The 25,146-nt window shown below is 41.6% G+C and overlaps 1 protein-coding gene across 14 annotated transcripts in view; it reads left to right on the forward strand.

The window, feature by feature from the left end:
- Window positions 1-2,733: 2,733 nt before the first annotated feature.
- Window positions 2,734-25,146, forward strand: part of STRADA (STE20 related adaptor alpha) — a 28,387-nt gene continuing 5,974 nt past the window's right edge. For 3 of the 14 annotated variants that reach the window (XM_070561650.1, XM_008518305.2, XM_070561662.1), the window contains exons 1-8: window positions 2,764-3,078; window positions 11,203-11,282; window positions 12,928-12,985; window positions 15,442-15,470; window positions 21,443-21,545; window positions 21,972-22,093; window positions 23,580-23,688; window positions 23,805-23,928. In XM_070561650.1, the coding sequence (XP_070417751.1) occupies window positions 11,247-11,282; window positions 12,928-12,985; window positions 15,442-15,470; window positions 21,443-21,545; window positions 21,972-22,093; window positions 23,580-23,688; window positions 23,805-23,928 (581 nt within the window). In that variant the 5' untranslated portion in view covers window positions 2,764-3,078; window positions 11,203-11,246. Of the gene's footprint in view, window positions 3,490-11,202; window positions 11,283-12,927; window positions 12,986-15,441; window positions 15,471-21,442; window positions 21,546-21,971; window positions 22,094-23,579; window positions 23,689-23,804; window positions 23,929-25,146 lie in introns of all 14 variants that reach the window. The other 11 variants (XM_070561651.1, XM_070561653.1, XM_008518306.2 and 8 more) reach the window with 10 other exon arrangements.

A 25,146-nucleotide genomic window follows, 5' to 3' on the forward strand; every position in this document is an offset into this window, starting at 1 on the left:
ACTAAGGATGTTGAGTATCTTGTAATAGGTTTTGCAGCCATTAGAACTTCCTCTTTGTGGAATGTATAACCAAGTCTTTTGCTCATTTTTTTTATTGGGTGGTTTCTTTGTTATTGAGCTGTAGGAGGTTCTAAAATATATATATTATGGATCCAAATCCTCTGTGAGATTTATGTTTGGTGAGTATCTTCTCCCATTCTGTGGTTTGTCTTTGCACTCTATGGCATTATGGCGAACAGAATTTATATGTGTATATATTTGAGGTAACATTGACTATAACATTGCATAGGGTTCAGGTGTACAACATTATAATTCGACATCTGTATATACTACAGCATGCTCACCACCAAAAGTGTAGTTTCCATCTGTGACCGTATAATTGACACCTTTACCCCATTTGCCGTACCCTGAACTCCTTTCCCCTCTGGTAACCACCGATCTGTTGTCTGCTTCTATGAGTTTGTTTTTATTTTTTGTTTGTTTGTTTTGTTTTTTATATTCCACATGAGTGAAATCATACAGTATTTTTCTTTCTCTATCTGACTTATTTCACTTAGCATGATACCCTCAAGGTCCATCCATGTTGTCACAAATGGCAAAATTTCATCTTTTCTCACGGCTGAATAGTATTCCATTGTATATATACACCATATCTTATTTATCCATTCATAGGCAATTAGTTTTACCTTCCTCACAGTTAATTTATGCAGTATCTTGAAGAGGGCAGCACTTAGTCTAAACTGGATGCTCAGAGTTAAAAACAAAATGGCCAGGATCTTCAGTTCATCTCCCTTCCTCCAGGCTTCAAGCCAGTTTTGGAAAGCTCCAGAAATCTTGGAGAGTCCCAACCCTTATTGTAAGTAAGTGAAAAGCATTAGGGAGCTTGTGGATTCCAGGGCTCATAACAAGTCAAAAGTAAAGCCAGCAAAGATTGACTTTGTAAACTCTGAAAGTTGACCTTTCATTACACCAGTTTTCCAGGTTATCTGGATTTAGGAGGCCCTCTTGCAAGGAAAACTAAAGCTAATGAACATTTGCTCCTTGAAAGTCACAACAGAATCTAGGCCAAAAGGTTCTCTGGCCAGCTTTTGTGGGCAGTCATGAAGATGGTGAGATCTTTTGGCCCCCTGGCCGACTGACATCCAAGTAGAAAACGGCATAGCGACTGGGCTAGGGCTAGGTATTAAAATAGATGGGAAGTACCTCCATAATTAAATTCCACATTGCGATGACTGCATGAAGTTTGGCATCTTTTCAGGGACTATCTTCTCTAGTACCCTCAATTCCAAAGACCATCTGTGAAGGTCTTTTTGAAAGAACACCGCCAAGAATTTTGCTTCAGTTTCTGCTACTATCTTGCTTCGTATATTTATTAAGTTTGCTCCTGAGAGAGGCATGTTATTTTGAGGATGAGAGAATAGTGAGGGTAGTGTTCTGGAACGTTAAAGCACTAGATAAGATCAAAGTGATATCTGTAAAACTGAATGAGACCTGGAGGTGCATATCAGTGCACTGGCAAAGTTCACGTTCCGCTTCGATCTCTTATTTCCATCAGTCCCTGTTTGGATGTAGCTGAACCTCTTCCCCATCTTGGAAGTTAGACCAGTATAAATCAGCGTCAAGGGTCAGAGCTGAGAAGAGCGATATTCATTACTTGATTATTTATCCAATTTTGGATACACCCCCCACCCCCCACCATGGGCAGAGTAAGTTACTGAAGAAACGCAGTCTCACCGAAGAGAGTCTTGCTCCTTAATTTCTTCATCATTCCTCAAGCCCTGCATGCCTTGGTTTAGGCTAGCTTCTCCATCAAAGCAAACCTTATAGGTTTCTGCAAACAGAACATCTCAAGAGGAGCCAGGAGTTAAGCAGTTGTTTGCATGTTCTGCTTTGCCGGCCTGGGTTCCCCAGCCCGGATCCCGGGTGTGGACATACTGCACTGCTTGTCAAGCCATGCTGTGGCAGGCATCCCACATATAAAATAGAGGAAGATAGGCACAGGTGTTAGCTCAGGGCCAGTCTTCCTCAGCAAAAAGAGGAGGATTGGCGGCAGATGTTAGCTCAGGGCTAATCGTCCTAAAAAAAAAACTCAGGAGTTGTGGATGAGGAAGGGTCCAGGGACAAAAAGATCCAGAAGGGAAAATATGGTAGTTCCCATTAGGTGAGCTATTTTCCTCCTTTTACAGATAAGGAAATTGAGGCACAGAGAAAGGGTGGGTTTCCCCTTTGCAGCTTGTCCGTCTGGTGCCCAAGAGGCCAAAATGAGGAGAATTTGAGCTGTCTTCAAGAAAAATGCGAGGCAGGTTTTCCCATTGAAGTCCTGCCACACGAAATGAAAACAAACACAAATTCCTCAAGGTAGCCAAGTCAGCAGCCAGCGTTGGTTTGCCTTTCTCTGGTCCCCGACTCCTCGTTATTGAGATCTTCCTGCTTCCCGCCTGCTGCAGGGGCGGAGGCTCCCGGGAGCCCGCTCTGGACCGGCAGACCGCACCCACGACAAGCTAGGTCTTTGGCCCCCAGACTTGGTGAAACTTCGTGTTGGAGACGGAATGCCCTCAGGTAGCGCGGGACGCGGTGACAGAACTCAACCGTGAACAGCTCTCCGCTAGGCCGCTGCTGAGGGCTTGCCGCACCGCGGCGACGCAGAAACCGGGCGGAGCTTCCTCACGCGCTCGGGCGGGGCGGGGTGGGGCGGAGCTTCCTCACCAGCTCGGGCCGCGGCGGGGCGGGGCGGGGCGGAGCTTACTCCCTCGCTCGGGTCGGGGCTGGGCGGGGCGGAGCTTCCTCCCTCGCTCGGGCCGCGGCGGGGCGGGGCGGAGCTTACTCCCTCGCTCGGGGCGGGGCTGGGCGGAGCTTCCTCACCAGCTCGGGCCGCGGCGGGGCGGGGCGGAGCTTACTCCACCGCTCGGGCCGCGGCGGGGCGGGGCGGAGCTCCCTACCCGCCCGCCTTTGGTTCCTCTACTGCGCATGGCACGTTGCGTACTTCCCTCCTAGCCACTGGCCTGGTGGCGGCGCGGCCATAAACTAAAGAGGCGGAGCTGTGACCGGGTCGGGTCTGCGTGCTGACTCCAGGACCAGGTACCGGGCTGGCGGGGCCGCCTGGTGTCTTCCGGGGGTCGGTCCCTTCTTGCCCTGGCGCCGATTTCATCTCCTCAGGGGCGGGCCTTCGCGAGTCCCCCCTCGCCCTCCCGGGCTCCTTTTCACCCGAGTTCTCGGTTCTCGCAGTGAGAGGCTGCAGCCCGAGAGCAGAATAGGCTCGGGCCTGGCCGGGAGACCCCGGAGCGGAGTTGCCGGGCGGGAGAGGCGAGCGCCTGCTTGCCCTCTTTCCCCCGACTTCTAGGTGGGGAACCTGGGGCCCAGGTGTCGGTTTGTCCTGCTCAAGCAAAGAGACGGCAGATCCTAGTGCTCACCTCTCCTCCCACCACATCCCCGTGTCACCCCGGGCTGAGCAGGCAGCGGGTCAAGCCCCCGTTAAGGACAGAGATCCAGGTGACTCCCGGAATCAGCCAAAACACAGAGCTTCTAATTGTCTTCTTGGTTTCCAAGAATGTTGAAGTGCCGACAGTAGATTTGGGGTGAAGGTGGGGGGTAGGGGTAGAGAAATGAGCGCGAGGGAGAGGGAGTAGTTAAATAAAAATTTTCAGGAAATGGGCAACTAACTTCTCTGCCCTGTGCTAAAATATCCTTTGTTGTGAATGCCGTCAAGTCCGTTAGACTCCTAGCGACCCTGTGTACAGCAGAGCGGAAGCCTGCTCGGTCTTTTGTGCCATCCTCTCTCTCTCCCTGCGCTGTCTCAGACAGTGCTCTGTTGATATTCATAGGCTTTTCATGGTCTGTTTTTTCAGAAGTGGGTGGCCAGGTCCTTTTTCCTAGTCTGTCTTAGTCTGGAAGCTCCGCTGAAACCTGTCCACCGTGGGTTACCCTCCTGTACCATATAGCTTTCAGCACAACAGCAGCATGCAACCACCACAGCATGACAACTGACAGATGGGTGGTGTGGTTCCCTAAGGGGACTGGAACCTTGGGCTGCATTGGTGAGAGCCCCCAGTCTTAACCATTAGACCACCAGGGCTATTCTAAGATGTCCTAGCATGTTATAACTTCATTTCCTCCAAAGAGGAAAAGTGTTGGAATTGGTCCTTTTCTTATTCTAGTATCTGTTGACGAAGAACTATGTTCCATTATGTATTTGCAGCATTGAGACAGTTCTTCACTGACTGATTCATACTTTCTAGAGACACCCAAGACTGTTTCTTGTCCCTGAAAGTTAAAGAAACTGAGGTTCCTCTGATCACCTGCCTCAGGCCAGGAGCCTATTCAGCCATTAGTTGCAGTGCTGAACTGGTTGAATCTGTTACCCAACCTGTTAACCAGGGTTATTAGATGTATTGTGGTTCAAATGCAGTGTTTATGGTTGTAACCACAGACATGGAGGAAGGTTAGAAAACCAGTGACAAAAATAAGAAAAAAAAGAAAAAAATTAAGTTAAATGAATTTTCCTTTCTATACCATTTGGCACCTGGTCAGCAGCATTGTCAAATCAGGTAATACCTTCTCAGTCATGTATCTTTGCACACACAGCCTTGACACTTCTCCCCAGCCTTCTCTATTATCACTGGTTTCTGGAGCGCAGGCCTGCAACAGATCTAATCAGTCCTCTACCACTTGCTTATGTAACCTTGGCATTTAACCTCTCAGAGCCTTAATTTCCTGATCTGTAAAACGTGGATGATAATACTTATTGTGAGCTGATTTCTGTGAAGCATTTAGTGCAGATCCTGCACGTAGTTCACGTAAATGCTTGCTGCTTTTATTATTTTTACTATTATTAATTTAACAGATATGGGAATGCCCGTATTGTGTGTGGGGCTCAGTATCCTCAGGGAATGCAACAGTGAACAAGATGCATTCCCTGACCTCAAAGAATCTCTAGTCTAGGAGAGGAGACCAAAAAATAGGCGATTAAGAGTGTGGTAGCCGAAAGGGTTGAATACAGAGGCTGAACAGGTAACATAGGTCAGGGGAGGGGCGGGGGAAGGGAGGACTTCTGTAGCACAGGACACCTGAAATGAGTAGTGAGGGACAGGTCAAAATTAATCAGGTTGGGGGAGGGAAGGGGTCCGGGAGGGGAAAAAGGATCTTTAAAGTTTTTTCTTTGAGTTTCATTTCCTACCTGCCTTTCAAGAGCCATGTCCTAAATATGGGCCTATCCTGAGGCTTGCTTCCCAGCCGCCTGCTCTTCTCTCACCATTTTCTCCTTGAGTGAATTTCTGTCATTCATATAGCTTTAGCTGCTAACTCCCAAGTCCACATAGGCGTCTCTAACCTGTCTTTTAAATATCAGTCTTACTTTTCTAACTGGATACGATATATTTCCACTTGGGATATATAACTGTTTTCTCAACCTCAATATGATTTAAAAACTCGATGGGGCCAGCCCGGTGGCGCAGCGGTTAAGTTCGCACGTTGCGCTTCTCGGCGGCCCAGGGTTCTCCGGTTCGGATCCCGGGTGTGGACATGGCACTGCTTGGCACGCCATGCTGTGATAGGCGTCCCACGTATAAAGTAGAGGAAGATGTGCACGATGTTAGCTCAGAGCCAGGCTTCCTCAGCAAAAAAGCGGAAGACTGGCAGTAGTTAGCTCAGGGCTAATCTTCCTCAAAAAAAAAAAAAAAACAAAAAACTCGAACTCCTCTCTCCACTGAAACCACTTCCACCTCTGAGCTTTCCTATTTCTCTCGTTGAGACGCTACTCTTTTCCCAGTTACTTGGGCATAAAAAAAATTGGAGTCATCAGAATTGTCCACAGGTAGAATGGGCTTCCTGATAAAGTAGTGAGTCTCTGGCGTGGGAAGTTTTCAAGCAGAGATTGGATAATCCTATATCCAGAAATTTGTAAAAGCTATTCCTCCAAAGGGTGGAGGATGGGCTGGATGACTTATGGTGTCCTTACTAAATATAATTTCTTTATTTTTCCTTCTCCCCTATCCATCTATGACACCACAAATATGGTCCACTATACTTTTATTCTAACTTGCATTTCTTTCTCTGGGTTGTTTTCACCTCCTCCTCTCCCATCCCTTTGCAGATTAATATTCCTTAGAATGTTCCTTAGAACAAGGCTTCTCAAACGTTAGTCAATACAATAGTCCACAGATCAGTAGCATTGCCATCATCTGGGAGCTTGTTAGAATTACCAGGCCCCCGCTCTAGACCTTCTGAATCAAAATTTGCATTTGAACAAGATCCTCAAGTGATTTGCATGCCTGGTAAAGTTTGAGAGACACTATCTTAGACCACTGTTTTGTGTTTGTCACCTTTTGTTCAAAACCTGCAGTGGCCTTCTACTGCCTGCTGAATAAAATCCATACTCTAGCACGCCTATTCATTAAGGCCTATTCATTGTTCTCATACGTGTAGAGTTCTGCTTCTGTAACTGCCCTCATATTAATCCGAGAGTATGTGCCAAGTGCTGACACACTTCTCAGCACGTTTGAGCAGTCATTCAGTATTACCGAGTGCCTGCTGTGTGGTGGGCACTATGCTAGAAACCGAAAGGTACACCTGTGGACAAGGCAAATAAACACTAAATAATCAGTAGCTAATACTATTTCATGCTTGGAATTCCCATTTTCTTTAAGTTCTATTTGACATTCAAGCCTCACCCCTCAATAAAATTATCCAGGTCCACCCCAGCTCATAGTAATCTTTCCCTTTGCTGAACTCCATGAAGAGTTGCCTATTTCTGCTTGTGCATTCCCCAGACCTGCTGAATTAAAATTTTTGAAGGCGGCAGTTTGAGCATCCTTAGGTTTTTGTAAATACACAGGTTAATTTGAAACACATGCTGGTTTGGGAACCAGTGGTTCAGATCATTGATGAAGCTGTTGATATGGCAGTCTAGAACCGATTCTTAGGTCTCTCCAAATAGGCAGTTACATTAGTTTATACAGTGTTTTGGAATTTTGGAACTTTATTTTCTATTTCCAATATTTTTCCAGAGCATATACAGTTCTTTTCTGTGGATAAAAACATCTACATCTCTATGTTAATATTCTCTTTTCTTTCTGTTGTACACTACAGATGGATGTAGACTTTGTTTCCTCTTAAATTTCTTTTGCATGTGCTTTGTGTTTAATGTTATTAAACAATGTGCATTCTAATGATCTTTTTTTCAAATTCAATCTGTATTTTTACTGTTTCATGGCAGGATAAATGATTCTCGACATGGTAGGGGGGCTTCTGTAAGAAGATCAGGGTAGGGGCTGGCCTGGTGGCTCAGCGGTTAAGTCCACATGTTCCACTTCAGTGGCTCGGGGTTTGCGGGTTCGGATCCCAGGTACGGACATGGCACTGCTTGGCAAGCCATGCTGTGGTAGGTGTCCCACATATGAAGTAGAGGAAGGTGGGCACGGATGTTAGCTCAGGGCCAGTCTTCCTCAGCAAAAAGAGGAGGATTGTCAGCAGATGTTCGCTCGGAGCTAATCTTCCTCCAAAAAAAAAAAAAAAAATATCAGGGTAGGGGTGAGAACAAAAGCAATTTGATAAAAATCTATAGATGATTTTGAAAGGCCTCCTCTCTCCCCTAGGTTGAAAACCATTGCTTTGATTTCTCTGAAGCAATTTTAAGGATTCCTAAAACTCTGTACCAGATGAATTCCCCACTCCCATTGCTATACCACTACCACAACCCCTCAAAACCCCAGCCTACCTTAAGGAAAAAAAGAGGTAATGTGGCAGGGTTTTTTTCTAGATTCTTCAAAAGCGTTTCTGATTATTTATTTTAGTCATTTTACTTTTTAAATCAACTTGGCTGAGATTTAATTTGCCTCCAATAAAATACACCTACATTAAGTGTATGGTTTGTTGAATTTTGACAGACACACTCATGTAACCACCACATAATCAAGATAGAGAACATTTCCATCAGCCCAAGAAGTTCTCGTGTGTCTCTTTGAAGTTGGTCCCTCATTTCACTCTTGGTTCCAGGCAGTCGATGATTTGCTTTCTGTCATAGTATTTTTACTTTTTCTAGAATTTCGTGTAAATGGACACAACGTGTAGATTTTTGTCTGACTTCTTTCACTTAACATGATATCGTTGCTTGTATCAATAGTTGTTCCTTTTTATTGCCAAGTAGTATTCCGTTGGTGTACATATGACATTTTGTTTATCCATTTACCAGTTGGTAGAGGTTTGGATTGTTTTCAGTTTGAAGCTATTGTGAATAATGCTGTTATGAACATTCATGCGCAAGTCTGTGTGAACATATGTTTTCATTTCTCTTGAGTAGATTACCTAGGAGCAGAATTATTGGGTCATGAGAACCTACTAACCCATTTCCTAAAATGGCTGTATAGTTTGCATTCCCACCAGCAACATATGAGAATTCCAGCTGGTCAACACTTGGTATTGTCAGCCATTTTGGTGGGTGTGTAGAGGTATCTCATTGTGGCTTTATGTATGTTTCCCTAATGACAAATGATGCTGAGCATCATTTCATATGCTTTAGTGGACATTCATATATCTTCTGTTCAAATCTGTTGCCTATTATTTACATTGAGTTGTCTTATTATTGACTTGTAGAAGTTCTTTATATATTTTGTATATAAAGCCCTTTGTAGACACACACACACACACACACACACAATGTTTTCTCCCAGTCTTTTCATTTTTTTAGTGGTGTCTTTCAAGTTTTTGATTTTGATAAAGTTACTTTATCACATTTTTTTTTACATTTCATGCTCTTGATGTTCTTATTTTGAATCTTTACCTATCCCAAGATCATAAAGATTTCCTGCTCTGTTTTCTTTAGTAGTTTTAACTTTTTGTTTAGTTCTGTGATCCACTTCAATTTCTTTTTAAAAGTCTGCTGGCATTGCACTGAATCTATAGATCAATTTGGAAGGAATTGACATCTTGACAATATTGAGTCTTCCAAACTGTGAAGATGGCATATCTCTTATTTAGATCATCCTTAATCCCTCTTAGCAATGTTTTATAATTTTAAACAAACAGTTCTTATCTATAATTTATTACAATTATTCCTAATTATTTTATGTTTTTGTTGGTATTATAAACGGTGATTTTTAAAAAATTTCATTTTGTTGTTATTCATTGCTAGTATATAGAAATACAATTGGGTTTTGTAATTGACCTCTCTAAATTCATTTTCTTAGGTCTAATGATTTTTTTGTGGAATACTTAACACTTTCTAGGTACACAATCATGTTGTCTATGAATAAAGAGTTTTGTGGGCTGGCCCCGTGGCTGAGTGGTTAAGTTCGCGCACTCCGCGGCAGGCGGCTCAGTGTTTCGTTGGTTCGAATCCTGGGCGCAGACATGGCACTGCTCATCAAACCACGGCTGAGGCAGCGTCCCACAGGCCACAACTAGAAGGACCCAACGAAGAATATACAACTATGTGCCGGGGGGCTTTGGGGAGAAAGAGGAAAAAATAAAATCTTTTAAAAAAAAAAAAGGTTTTACACCTTCTTTTCCAATCTGTATGCCTTTTATTTCTTCTCGTCTTTTTGCGTTGGCCAAGACCACTAGTACAATGGTGAATAGAAGTGATGAGAACAGACATCCTTGCTTTACTTCTGTTCTTAGAGGAAACTCATTCATTCTTTTTTACCATTAAGTATGATATTAGCTATAAATTTTTCATGTCTATCTTTTACCAAGTTGACTTGGTAAAATTCTATTTCTGTTCTATTTCTATTTGACTATTCCTGGTTGACTGAGAGTTTTTTTAAGTCATGAGTTGGTGTTGAATTTTGTCAGATGCTTTTTCTTCATCTGTTGGTATGATTGTATATTTTTTTCTTGTTTACTCATTTAATAAGGTAAAATTACATTGATTCATTTTTTAAAATTCCTTAAAATTGGTTCTTTATTTGCAAACAACTTCGAACAAACACAATTTTGTATACATTTATTCATTTTTAAATGTTAAACCAATCTTTCAATCCTGGGATAAACCCCACTGGGTCATAATATATTATGCTTTTAGCCATTCTAGATATAAATTCCTAATTATAAATAGCACATAAAACAAGGTCAGGATGATATGAAGAAAGATACATTTGAGAAATGGCAGAAACTCTTGGAAATGTGTAACCAAAATTTAAAGCTTAGTAGAATGGTTGGAAATAAAGGTGAAGAAATCTCCTGGAAAGTAGAGAGTTGTAAAATAGGAATGAAACAAGTGTAATGTTAAAGGATAACTCTAGAAGTACATCTTTAACTATTAGGAATTCTGTAACATGAGAATACAGGAGACAAATTATCAAAGAAACAATAGAAGAATATTTCCTTGAATTGGGAGATCCAAACCGTCATAGTAAAAAGGCTGACTAAGTGCAGCTGGCCTAGAAAGCAACTAGTCCAGATTACAGTAGGAGGATGGAAGGCCCTGGAAAGGCGATCTCTAAGGAGAAATTGGAATGGATGAGTTTGAGTGTATGAAAAAATATATTGATAAGACAAATAGCAGAGATGTTGAAGTATTTAGAAAAAGTTAATAATAGCTACATGGGAAACCAAGCAAGTAAAAAAATTAGGCAATTATTAACTCTAAGGGGAAAATGGGTATACAGAAGGAAGAATACAGGTATTTCTAACTATTTACCTCAGCTATGAACCATGTTTGTATAATCATAGTAGTATAAATGTCAGCTATTGGTTTAACCAAAAATTATGCCAGAACTAGGTTGGCGGAGTGAATGCAGGAAAACAGAGTGCAGGGAGGTGATATAGGAGAGCTTAGACCTCATCTACCATGGTAGGAAGTTAGTAGATAAATGTCTAAAATGGATAGGTCATGGCCATATAAACATTATTTAAGAATGATGATAAAAAGGATAAACAGCCAAAAGAATTGAAGTTAGTTACTGCTGGGAAGGAGTTAGTCGGGGGTTCAGTCAAGAAAAATTTAAAAATTAATTTAAAGAAGGAAACCGTATAATAACAAACTTCTCTTTTCTTATAGAGATTACAGTATTTCAGAATGTACTTGGCCAAAGTACATCCCAGTTTATTGTCACTGGAAGTTTCTCTAAACAAATCTTGAGAATCTAGCAATGTATAGATCTAGTACAGTGCTTTGAATGGTAGACTCATAGTGAGTTTTGTTAATCAAAAGGTATTTCTGTAAAAAGGAGATTCGACTAACTCACCCTGTTTCTATTTTCCCTTTAGGTTTAAATTTTTGCAATTGAAGTAGGTCTACACGTTAGGAACTCATGTCTTTTCTTGTAAGTAAACCAGAGCGAATCAGGGTGAGTGTTTCTCTTCTTCTGGCTTTACTATTTTTATTTCTGAAAAGCGATGTGTTTGGGCAGATACTGTAGGTGGTTTTTTATGTGATGCTCAGGATCATGCAGAAGTGATGGATGTAGGAAGTGAAGCAGGTATTGCAGCCTTCACTCCTGAGAGAAGAGCTACAGGCAGAGGCTGACCAGAGACACAGAACACACCCATCAGTTTGATAGAGAACAAACAAGATGGCGTATTTTATGAATATCGATCATTCAACATTAAATGAGTTGATGGCTCTTTTCAGTCTAGATATGATCTGCCAGTTTCCTCTGTATGTTCAATGAATTTGTGTGTTTTAAAAATCAGTATCAAATTGTAATCATTGGAACACTTTTTTTCTAAGTATAATTATGGGTTTTAACTGAAGACTTTTTGAACATGAAAAATTTTATTACAGCTGAAAACTTTACCAACTAAAGTGACCTCAAGAACAAATACTGGATTTAGCTTCTTTACAAGCTTCCATGATTTCATAAAAGTATTTTATTTTATTTATTAACACGTAGTTAATTTCTAAATAAAGTAGTAATTATTTTAAAATCTTGTAACAATGTGTGCTATGAGACATTATGAATGTACCACTTTCTTTAAATGTTAAAGTGTAAATTATGTTTTGTGGTATAGTGCATATGATTTTTTTATATCAAGTTTTTTGTTTAGAGTCTTCTTTTTTTTAATTTGAAAAAATTGATATAGAGGACAGAAAATGATATTGTAGTTCCAATTCATAATCCATATAGTGCAACTTATTTCTGAATGTTACCTAATCTTCTTTTTTCTTATGTTTATTTATATAAGAAAAATGTATATTGGAAAGGGTAAACTTCCACTGTTAAGAGGAAAAACTGAATCTCTCCTTAGCCTCAACTCTGCCCAGTGGAAAGAATGCCCTCAAGCCCAACTTTAACACCAGTCCTGAAGTGAAATACAGTCTTGATTCCATTGCTTTTAAATATGAGCTTCTTTTCTATTTCAACCTAGCCTGGTTCAGGTGAAACTAGACCACTGATCACTATGATCGAAATCCAATACTTGTTTGAAATAGGCCAGGAAAGTGGCCACAGATTGGTCATGCTAGTTTGGTCCTTGTAAACTTGGTAGAAAATTGGTGATGTCTTTAGAAACCCTAGTGGATGAAAGAATATGCAGCTTGCTGTTTCCTTTTATAAACTAATAGAGGCTTGTGAAAAACTACTGTTTCATCCCTGTTTTCTGTGTTGTGAATTCCAATAATATTTTTCAAATTGTCATTAATGATCCAAAGCATCTGTAATAGACAGCCATGGAATGAATAAGATAGAACCACAATGTAGTTTTATATATAGGAAGGACAAAAACATTCTTTATCAATAAGGCCAATATTATGTGTTTGTCATTTGTCAGATTTAGGAATTATTCGTCAAATTAGGCAAAGAGGAACAGAGAAAGGAATTAATCTATTGTTTTCAGTTGATTTAAATCCAAGATTCTTTTCAAAACTTTTCCGTAGAAATGTATCTTAACTATATTGCACGATTCTGTTTTTGTTTGTCTGTCTAATGGCTGATAGCTAATTTTTTGTGCCTTGGAGGAAATACTAATTCTCTTTGGGGCTTTTCTCTTTAGCGGTGGGTCTCGGAAAAGTTCATTGTTGAGGGCTTAAGAGATTTGGAACTATTTGGAGGTAAGTACAGTATGGCATTTAGCCATCGCTTCAGACTAAATGTCATCACCCATTTGTTGACTAAATAAATTTATAGAAATTAGTAATTCTTAGGGCAAGTGTAAACTACAGCTGTTGTATTTATTTGGCTCCTTTTTGAATCCATGGTTTGCCAGAGATTTGAGAACTGATCTGGCAGTTGTCTTTGGCCTGTCTTGATTGTTAGAAAGCTAGTATTTACTTAAAGGCATATGTGTTTCTTCTAAGTATTTGTCCAGTTGAGATACGTATTCTTAAAGGAAAATAAATGTGTAAAAGTCTCTAGCCTTGAGGATTTTAAAAAGAAAATTATATCTGGGTCTGGCCCTGTGGCCAAGTGGCTCCACTTTAGAGGCCCAGGATTTTGCTGGTTCGGATCCTAGGCACGGACCTGGCACCGCTCATCAAGCCATGCTGAAGTGGCATCCCACATAGCAGAGCCAGAAGGACCTACAACTAGAATATACAACTATGTACTGGGGAACTTTGGGGAAGAAGAAGAAGAAGAAAATTAAAATAATAAAATAAAATAATATCAGAACAAAGGTAGTAATGATATAAAAATTCTGGTTTAACTGATCAATCTAGTTGACTCATCTTTTTATGGTAGAAATTATGAGACTTAAAGAGAAGAGAACTAAGGAAAAATCTGCCAGGACAAAAATATTAACTTTCTATTGTAAGATCTAAATGTTGATTTCAGAAGTGAAGTAGGTTTGCAACGTTGAGATTTAACAGGCTCAGGTGTTCCCCTTTAGGTAATTTCAAATTGAGCCTTTTGGGGAGCTGTGATCTTAAGGCAAAGAAAATTCCTTTCTATAAAAATAATAGTAGTCGAACCCCATTCTTTGTGTCTGAACACCAAGATACTCTCTTCAACTCCTATAGCTAAAGAAACAGGTTATCAGTTTGAGTGTATTGCTTGGCTGATCTACAATACCCCCAAATAGGCTTAAGAAAGTGAAAGCTCAAACTTGTTAGTTACTAGGTAGTACCTATTCATTTATTTTCCCTAATGCCTCTCAAAGAACGTCTGGAGTAGTAGTATTCATGAATTTTGTCAAAGTATTGTGTTTTAGACTAGACAAATGTGAGTTTAGAAAAATGATGAGTTAAAACATTATAAAGAATAAAAGTTAGCTTCACGGTAAAGCAAAGGCTAATGGAATAAAAAAGGACTATATCCTGGCCCTCTTCTTACTTTCTTCCCATCATTGAGGGGAATACAATGGTTTCAACGTTGGCATTGATGGAAATTGAGTTGGAAGTCCAGTTTACAGTTAATTAATTAGAAATCTTCTGATATCTGTGAATTGAATTAATGGATTTTGGTTTCAGTGTCTTGAGGATAGGATCACTGGCTGTCTTTTGACAGTTCCCTAGTCTCTGATCTGAGGGGGGTGAAGAGCTTGTTCTGTACACTGTTCAACAGCTTGATGAAGTGTATGTTATCAAGTTCTATACAACTTGGAATTTGCCTTCTACTCTGGAAGATTGGGTTTGATTTCCTTTAATCCATTCACCTGGCTTCTTACCTCGACAGACTGTCTTAAGCAACTGCTCCTGCCATTTGTGTACCAGAGAACTGATGTCCAAGGCAAACAAAAAGAAATCTTATTTTGATAAATTATGGCTAATTTACCCTGTAGCCAGTCTTCTCCAGCAATACAGTTGGATGCTCTAATTTCTAATTTAACATATTTGGGAATGTGTGATCATTCCAATACTTTACGGTTAAAGATCTACTTTGATGATTTTTTGTGACTTTTACAGAATGGAGAAAATCAAAAGCACAGATACAGAATTTGTCTGATTTAAGAGCAGAAAGTTATTTTAGTTGTCCTTGGCTTTATTTGTTTTCACCAAGAGTAGCAGAGGGCCAAAAAAGCCCTTGCTTTATTTGTATTCAGAATAGAATGTATCTGACTGGAGAATCAAATTGGGTAATGGTCCCACATATGCAAGTTGCTGTATTAAAACATTTTTGGCCCTTTTTTTTAAAAATCCTCTTTTCTAGTCTCTGCACTCCCCGGGAAATAGCCAGCCATCTCTATAACTTTATAATGAGTTTTTTGTTCACAACGTAAGACTCTGAAAGCAGCCTATTGAAAATAACATTGTGTGCTGATGAAAAGTAAATGTATGACCAGAATTATACCAGTTGAATCATATTCAGTAGACAGTAGCCATAGAATATTGGCCTTGCGAAGTTTTGAAGAGCCATAGATTCATGTTTAAAACCTCATCTAGCTGCAGCATTTCTACTGTGGATCTGTGTGTGTGTGTTTATGTGTAGCACTGCAGTCACTTTTTGCTGTAATGACTCTTAAGTGGTTTCTATTAATAAATGTAGTCCTAAGTGCAGTAATTGCTGTCCTGAATGTGGGTATGTCTTCTGCTAAAAAACAAAATGCCAACAATCAATTTCTCTACTCCAGAGCAGCCTCCGGGTGACACTCGGAGAAAAGTAAGTGACTTTCTAGGCTTTAGCACTATGGCTGTTGCATGGAGATGACTTCTTGTGGAAGTTTGTGTGTTTTGTTGGCTTTTCATTTGTGCTTCTGTTTATCTGTCATTGAGCTTTATTTGTAGTGTAATTCTTTTAGTGTGGAGATTCAGGTTTCACCCTGGAAAGCTTCTGATGTGTACTTTGAAAACATCTCAAGACTTTTGTTTCTCTCTCCAAGATTAAAGTCTTCTCGCCTCTCCAACCCCACCAATCACCCACCACCCCCTCCAAAAAAAGAAGGTGTCAACAGTCTAAATGTGGTTGTCTTTTAGTGTCTAGTGGTACTAAATTTTCCATCCTTAGTCTATTCATAATAGATTTCAGTCCACAGAGATAATAGAGATCTCTGTCTAGATTATAAGGCAGGATCTCAAATCTCCTACCTTAAAAAACAAAACCCAAAACTACAAAGTACAAAACAGAAAATGTATTTTTATTGGCAAAAGTTGTAAGATTCTTGCCCTGCTTCCTACTCTTCTAGTTTATTTTACCTGAGTAAATAATACCAGATGTGCACAGTGTACCAAGCTATTTTTGATAGTATGAATCAGTATCTCAGAAAGCAAGCGGATAAGAGCTCTTTTCCAAATAGACTTCTTACCCTTCAGATGACAGATGTCTGCACGTTTTGCAGGCAGCCCCAAGGCTGAGTGAAAGATGGTGATGTTGATGCAGAATTCCTCTTTCAGTAAAGTTTTGGCTATGCTTATTTGGTCTGCTAGTCCGGAGCACCTGTCTATCAGATCCAAATATTTTCCAGTCGGGAGACCAAAAATGTTTCCTATAGGATCAGTTAGGTATTTTTCCAGAATACAATGCCTATTATATATAATTTCTATATTTTTACAGCTGCCAGTGTTATACCAAAAGTTATCCTGTGTGAAACCTGTGCCAGGTTGAATGTGTTTATTTGGTAGCATTTAATAAATTTTGTCTTTGTGTGCTTTATTGTATTTTGTTTTATGAACTCTTTAAACAAAGTTATTTTATAGTGATTTCTGGATATCAGTAGCTTATGAATGCTACAAATGCTTCAAAATGAATAAAATGCTTTTCATGGTAGGGGAAACTACGAAAAGACTTTGATAGAATTAGTTTCTTTCTCTAGGCAATTTGAGATTATACATGATACTAATAAAACTATGTGATGCTGTGTTTAAAGAGAATGGACTGAATATTTCATCCTTTTCATCTGAATTTGACCTTTTCTAAATCTGAAACAACATAATGAACTAACCTGCCTTCCCGGTGGTAATACCAGACCAGACCTCTTCCTTTTAAAATATTGCCTTTGTTTGTTTGTTTGTTTTCCTCAATAAAGGTCAGTTTCCCTCTGAGTTCAGACCTATAGATTGTCCACAAAGGAGAAAGCCTCCATTTGCGGAGCATTTCCAGTAAGCTGGGGACAGGGAGTAGAGGACGCAGGGCAACCACTAAGCTAGTTCATCTCGTGAATTCCAGACCACCCAGGAACTCATATTCCCAGTTACCTAAAGAGCTTTATTTTCTAAAACTAACACTTTTGAGTAGTTTTCTGTAGTCAACAAAGATAGTAGGAATATTTTCAAGTTACTAACTACTCACGTCAGTAGGTTAATGAGTCATTCCCTGCCTAGGCTCAACAAGAGTGTGTCTTTACCATGTAGCCTTGTAGACAATATGTCTCACATGCACTCCTAGCAAGGAAGAGGGAGATGGGTAATTTAAAAGGTATCTATCTGTAGTTTTTCCAAAGGGAATTATTTAAAGTGCATATAATAAATGTTTTTCATCTCAGGACTCAGTTATCCTTCATAGTCCTCCTCTTTTTCAAATGAGAGAAATGTTAAGGAATTTGCCTGGAGATCAGAGGCAAGAAAACCTTCAAATGCAAAGTAGTTCTAGATTTGTTGTCATTGGGGCCATATTGTTACCTGCTAAAAAATGCAGTACTTTCTCACATGTGGGTATCAGTCTGATCTACAAAGGGCCCCCAGTAACAGGGGATCTAATGAATGTGTTGTGTGAAGGCTGGCATTTCCAGTATAGGTCATTATACTATATTGAACCCTGTCTCCAGTGGAACTGGCTGGTCCATTTACCCTACTCTTCTCTTCAGCCCGTGGGAATGACAAAGTCATAGACAGAAAACCTCCCCAGATCAAACTTTGCTTTAATGATTTTTCTTTAAGTATGTGCCAGCATTGTTGCAGGCATTGGGGAATACATCAGTGAGCAAGACAGATAAGGTCCCTGCCCTCATGGAACTTGCCTTCTGGTACAGGAGACAGGCAATAAATAAATAAACAGCAGTGATAACTACTGGGAATAAAGGAAAGCAAGATGATATAATTAAGTGACTAGGAGCCTATTTTCCTTTCTAGACAGTCTTCAATGAATAGATGACATTTACGCTGAGACCTCAGTGATAAGGAGGAGGCAGCGATGAGAAAATGGCAGGGGCAGGGAAGGAGGAGGGCAGGGGTGTTCCAAACAAAGGAACCGCTAAGGTGGGTTTCCTCAGCCTGGAGCACGCTTGTTTGTGTGGGTCAGGGAGCGAGTCAGGGGAGTGTAGTGTGGGACGGAATCACAGGAGGAGGCAGGGGCTGAAGCAGGTGGGTACTCACAGGCCCGAGGAGGGACTTGGGGCTGCAAGCAAACCTCTGAGTTTTGTGTTAACTGGTAACACTGATTTTATTTAGGAGCAGATTGATACCTGGGAAAACAGGATGCACAGAGCAAGAATATGCAGGGAGTGGGGCTGGCCCCGTGGCCGAGTGGTTAAGTTCGCGCGCTCCACTGCAGGTGGCCCAGTGTTTCGTTGGTTCGAATCCTGGGCGTGGACATGGCACTGCTCATCAGACCACGCTGAGGCAGTGTCCCACATGCCACAGCTAGAAGAACCCACAACGAAGAATACACAACTATGTACCAGGGGGCTTTGGGGAGAAAAAGGAAAAAATAAAATCTTTAAAAAAAAAAAAAGAATATGCAGGGAGTTAGAGGTATAAGGTTAAGAAAATGGGACTCCTCAAGATTAACTTAGCCCGCAGCTTGTAAGTTCTAAACAAATGGGGAGACACCATGTCAGAGCTCTTGGTTTGAGCATTTTGCTCGAATTGCTACTCCATTTTGTCCTTTGGTTGTGTCTCTGTCTCACCTGTGTGAGGTACCTGGCATGTAGTCACCAGTATCTTAAGATTGTTCTGAAGACAAGAGAGTTTCAAGAAGCTACAGTGGCTATTAAATGATCCTAGAATTTGTTTTCAGAGCATTTGAAAACACAGATAAGTGTAAACAAACAAAATCAAACCAACCTTAACTATCGATCGAGCTCTACCGAGGATTCTCTGTTTTCTGCATTTTCTCTGTTCTATCTTTATTGAGCAGGAGAGTGACCAAAAAGTAGATAGCAAAAGAGGGAAATACCTGTGGTACACCAGGGAGCGTTCAGCTCTTTACGTGGTGTTTTTCTCTTATTTGTCACAACAGCCCTGTGAAGTGAGAATTATTCCACTGCTGAGATAATGGAAATCCCAAGAGATTAGACTGATTTGCCCAGGGTCACAGAACAAGTGATAGACCTGAGTTCAAGTTCTGCCTCTCGGGCTGGCCCAGTGGTGTAGTGGTTAAGTTCGTGCACTCCACTTTGGTGGTCCAGCATTTGTGGCTTTGGATCCTGGGCACGGACCTACACACCACTCATCAAGCCATGCTGTGGCAGTGTCCCACATACAAAAAAAATAGAGGAAGATTGGCACAGATGTTAGCTCAGCAACCATCTTCCTCAAGGAAAAAGAGGAAGATTGGCTCAGTGACACTCTTCCTCACCAAAAAAAAAAAAATTCTGCCTCTCACTGGCCCCTAAGCCCATAGTCTTTGCATGATATCATGTTTTACTTAAAATAGCCTTTCCCAAATTATCTTCCCCAAAATTTAATGGATATTAGGCGCAAAAGGGTTCCCTGGACTAGTATCTTTGGGAAATGCTAGGTTAAACAAAGTTAAACAAGTTTCCTTACTACAGAACTTCCTAAAGCCTTTAATATGTGAGTACACCTTATGATTCTCCATGAAAGAGAGTATGCTGCATTTTCTAACTTAATTGGATGTGTAAAGTTTTTTCATGCATGAACTGCCAGGATTAATGTTCCATGGGGCCTAGTTTGGGAAAATCCTGCATTAAAACAACTCAGTAGGGGCTGGCCCAGTGGCCGAGTGGTTAGGTTCGCGTGCCCTGCTGCAGGCGGCCCAGTGTTTCGTTGGTTTGAATCCTGGGCGCGGACATGGCACTGCTCATCAAACCACGCTGAGGCAGCGTCCCACATGCCACAACTAGAAGGACCCACAACGAAGAATATACAACTATGTACCAGGGGGCTTTGGGGAGAAAAAGGAAAAAAATAAAATCTTAAAAAAAAAAAAAGGCATCTTCTTAAAAAAAAAAAAAAGACAACTCAGTAGAAAACAACCCAGTAGAAAAATGGACAAGAGACAGAAAGAGGCATTTTCACCTTGGAGAAAAGCCCCATGGCCAGTAAATACATGAAAAGATGCTCATCTTCATTGGTAGCCAAGGAAGTGTAAGTGAAACCCACAATGAGGTTGGCAAAAATTAAGTCTGAATATACCAAGTGTTGGGGAAAAGATGGATCAACGAGAACAGATGAATATTATACAACATGACTAAATACAACGATATGATGAATCTTAGACATATAACAATTGATTAAATTAGAAATGTAATTTGCTGGCAGGGCTCAATTTTGCTTGACTGGGTTTCTCTTATTGTCAGTGTAAGTGGTGTGGAAGACAGAACCCCACTTGGTTTCTTTCCCCATTGACAGCATCAGCTCTTGAAATCAGATGTGCTTGAAAGGTCAGGGACCCCCAACAAGGTCGTACCACCATCAGAACATTCTCAACTCACGCTCTCTGGCTGGTGCTGAGCCAAGAGCCTTTGATCCATTCACAAGGACCTTTTCCTGACTAGAGGTCTGGTTTATGAACGCAGCATATGAAATACGCACTAGCCTAGGGTTTTCTATTTCAGTTAGACACACATCTAAAGAGGATCCAAAGGAAAGAAGAACACTCACAGTCTCTAAATCATACAGATGCATTTGGGTCTGGAAGAAGGAAACTGAGCCTAGTGAGCTGAAGGAAGAGCTGTTGGTCTGCCATGTATTTTGCTGGGCACTTTCCTTCAGGACCTCAAAGGCCGGAGGGGTGATGCTCACATCCTAAATGACTGGGGTCCAGCTTCGTTTGCAGCATGAGTGGGCAGGAATGAGGGAGCAGGTTACTTCTGCTGCCTGGGATGATGGCTGAGATGTGACAGCTCTGTTCCTTGCCTGCAATCTAGTGTGTTGGCTGTATTCTTGCTTCACTTGGAAATGTCAAGGAATGATTGCTCTGAGTTCTTGGTTTGCTAAAGAGGGGCTTCTTATAGCCATATTTTCCCTATAGCAAGATTCAGCATTTGACCTTTGGGGTCTTGTAGTTAGGACCTTAAAAATAGGACCCTAATGTAGTAGGAGATTCAAGAGACACTCCCCGCACCCCCCGCTCTCCATCCCCCTTCTCTTTTCTAAACTTACTTTTCTCCAGACATCCTTTCCCCAACTAAGAATTTCATAATTTTTAGCAAATGAATCGGTTGTTAGAAAGGACAAGCAGATCAGCAGTTGACTGGAACTGGCCCTTGTCCCGCATTCCCATTGGTAGATAGCTCTAACACTTGCTCTGATATTAGTGCTGCTTACTACATTGGACATCTGGTGTTTTACTTTGCATTTCTCATCAAGTCGTTCTGGCACTACTACTTTGCCCCAGAGTCAGAATTTGTATATTTGTTTAGAGACCAGTCTCCTTGTGGGTGTGAATTACCACCTCCCCACTCCTGTCCCACCTCCAATTTTTCTTATTAACGTATTTTTCTTTTTCTTTAGACCAATGAGGCGAGCTCAGAGTCGATAGCATCCTTCTCTAAACAGGAGATCATGAGTAGCTTTCTGCCAGAGGGAGGGTGTTATGAGCTACTCACCGTTATAGGTAATGTCCAGAACTGTCATTGCTTTCATGTTTCAGGGGACTGCTGCAGCCTTCTCAGCATCCCTAGATAAATGTGTGCCAGAGGCTCTCAGCCAGTTAGCAGAATTCGTGGTGACAAAACTGGGTTTTGCGGGTCCTGTTTGGTTTTCTTTTTTCAAGTATGGGAAAAGAGATCATGTTACCAGGAGAGAAGCTCCTTTGCAATTTTTTCTTTTGGGCTGTATATTTCTGGTGTCCTGAGCCACAGTCAGTCAGAGTGGTTGACTGAGAAGGCACTGATAAGAGAAAAATCAAGAATTGTCAGCCATAAAAGTAACAGTAGTGAAAGTTTTAATTTGAACTTTCTTTTTAAATCAAGTCTCTTTAAGGAAAATGAAAACCTTTGTTGCTACTGTCCTTGTTTATAGCATCCCTCTTTTCTTTTAGGCAAAGGATTTGAGGATCTGATGACAGTGAATCTGGCAAGGTACAAACCAATGGGAGAGTATGTGACGGTACGAAGGATTAACCTAGAAGCTTGTTCCAATGAGATGGTGATGTATTTGCAGGTAATAAAATGTGAATGCGACACTTGCAGGGTGGGCTCTTAGTTCCAGTAGTAATTACAGGCACCTCTTAGATCTGTCTTCTGAAAGTAGCTGGCAGGAAATGAAGGTAGACCAAACCAAGAAATTATGGCAGCTCCCAGTGAAGAATCTCGGGCATTTGGCACTAAGAGTTCTATAATGCTGCTCAGCCCAATTTGTATTCCCCTCTCCTTCTCCAAAGACTCCTTCGTGGCTCATTTATTCATTTATTTATTATTCAGAGAGGCTAAGTGACTTGCTGGTGGTCACACATGGTCCTGCAGAGGCAGGATTCAGACTCAGGCTGTCCTGTTCCAGATGCAGGCAGCCTGCCCTGCCATGGGCGGCCATCTTCCAGCTCTTAGTGTCCTGTTTGCCTGAGATTCCTTTCTGCTGGAGAAGCAGGTGGCTGCCCTCTCGTTAAATGGAGCGAGCACGGGTCTAGTAACTGACTGGGGACTGAATTCTCCTTCACTGTTGAAAGCTTGTGCTGGGAACTCCTTAGAGTTAGGGCGTGGGTCAGTGTGTTTTCAGTATAGTTAGTTGGACCCTCCCCCTTCTTCATTTATGGTGTTGTTCTGAATTCATGCTCATCCACTGGTGCTCTAATACCAGTTCATGTGTTTGGAGTAGTTTTGTGGGTCTGAAGATGGAACAGAAAGTCAGTCCCAGCTTAGTTATTTGAGAAAAAACATATCTGAGTTTGTTCTAGAGCATCTTGGACTTGATGATTCTTTTCTCTATTCTCTAGACCGTCGGACAGGTAGAAGGTACTGCCTACTTGGCCTTAGCTCATGTCCTGGAGGCCGGGATCCTGGAGTTTCTGCAGTTCTTTTGTCCAATTTTTTCTTCACATCTTTTGTCCAAATTTATTTTCAAATTTCATAGGTCTTATACTTTCCATAGCTGTTCCTGAGGAAGGGGTCTCTCAATCTGAGGTTTCAGGAGAAATATCTTCTAATGTTGAAAAGTTATCATTTGTTCTTTAATACTTTCTTTCCTTGTTTCTATTGACTACAACAATCTCCTGTGTAATAGGAAAACAGTTTTTGTTTTCTTATGTTAAAGAGGAGTTCTGTGCCTTGGCCCTTGAAGTTGAGCTAAGCTTACAACTTCCTAAGTCTTCGGTCAACAGTTTGTTTTCATCATCTCTGAGGTAGCAAACTGGGACCCTCTGCTGTGTTGTTAGCAGTTTCCCTGTCGGCGGGGAATTGTTTCTTGAGGCTCTTCAGGATTGGCTGGCAGAGCCCAACAGGCGGAAGCTGGCAAAGCAGTGATGGCTTCCCTGCAGAGACAGCAGAGCCTAGTTTCTCTCGTATTGGAAGGCTCCTGCTTAGGCTGCTCCCAGGAATCGGAGAAGAGCACCCAGAAAGTGCTAGGTTCCCATGTTATTCCTGCTGCCACCTTCATGTTGAGCATCATTCTTCCGTGCCCCTTTATTCTGACTTCAGCTTACCATTGCTTTTAGGGGGAGCTTCATGTCTCTAAACTCTTCAGTCATCCCAATATCCTGCCATATCGAGCCACCTTCATTGCAGACAACGAGCTGTGGGTTGTCACACCATTCATGGCTTATGGTGAGTGGGAAACGGGTACTGGCAGAGAGGGATTCTAAGAACTCTTGTCAGCTGGCTTATGTGCTGTTTTCCTTCTCTGTTACCCTTCCCTATCTCCCCACGATTCTTTTCTTCAGGTTCTGCAAAGGATCTCATCTGTACTCACTTCATGGATGGCATGAACGAACTGGCGATTGCTTACATCCTGCAGGGGGTCCTCAAGGCCCTAGACTACATCCACCACATGGGATATGTACACAGGTGCATTCTTAGGCGCGTTACCGCTTACAAGAGTGGGGATCCGTGCCCATGAGCCCTCAAGTAAACAGTTGAAGGTTCACGGAAGTTAGTGAAGCCAGAGTTCCAATCCAGGCTCGGGACTCTGCCCTGGTCTCTCACGTGGTAGGCAGAGCATTTAGCCTGTCAGTGCTGAAGCTGCTGACTTTCTCTTTATTGAGCAGCTTGGTCCTGAGTGTTGTGTGAGAGGAACATCTAACATGGGCCTTTCTGTACCCCCACCCTTCTCTCCTTCCTTGGGGCACCCAAACTGGCACACACCCAAACGCTGTGTGCCCCAGAGTCAACCCTATACTGAGAGGCTGGGAAAAGACAGATTCCTTAGCAGTTGCTGTCAGGAAAAGCAACCCACTCACTGTAGGGAAGATGATAAAAGCGAATCCCTGCCTAACTCCACATACAAAGGAGCACTTCAGATGGACTGCAGGCCCACATGTCAGATGTAAAACTACAGGCTGAGATAGAAGGAGAGGCGAGGAAATATTTTTGTGACCTGAGGCACAGAAGAACTTCTAAATGTTTTAAAAGCACAAAACATAAGACAAAGAATTGATGGATTTTATTATATCAAGATTAAAGATTTCTCTCCAATAAAGGACACCATGAACAAGGAGTGGGTGACAGTGTGGAAGATGTTAGCTTTGTCTAAAACACACAGGAAATTAGTAAGAAGGTAATCTTGTGATTCAACAAGAAAAGGATAGCAAAGCAATAGAAAAATGAGCAAAGGATTTGAAGTTTATAAAAGAGGAAACCCAAAAGATTAACAAGTGTGTAAACAGACACTCAAATCTAGCAATGATTAGAAAAGCAAATTAAAACAGGAGGATGTCACTTTATACACCTAAGACTGATGTAATTCGGAGGTTGGGTGAGGCCCAGTGTGGTGAGGAGGTGAGATCTCCAGTCCCAGTGGTGGAAGGTGGCTTGACTCAGGCCAGGGTCACTCGGAACCGGGACCGTCAATGCTGCGTCTGGATGTACACCCCGGAGACCCTCACACGGGCACATCAGGGCACATGTATATGGATGTCGTTGTTCATATTCGTCATGGTTGGAGGCAGTGTGAGTGGATGAGTAGCTGTTAGATGCCACCCCAGAGTACAGGTGGCATTTAGAAGCAAAGGTTAGATGTGTACAGATGGCAACATAGGTGGATCTCGAAAATACAGCACTGAGAGA

This window comes from Equus przewalskii, chromosome 10, assembly GCF_037783145.1.
Source record: "Equus przewalskii isolate Varuska chromosome 10, EquPr2, whole genome shotgun sequence".
Lineage (NCBI taxonomy): Eukaryota > Metazoa > Chordata > Mammalia > Perissodactyla > Equidae > Equus > Equus przewalskii.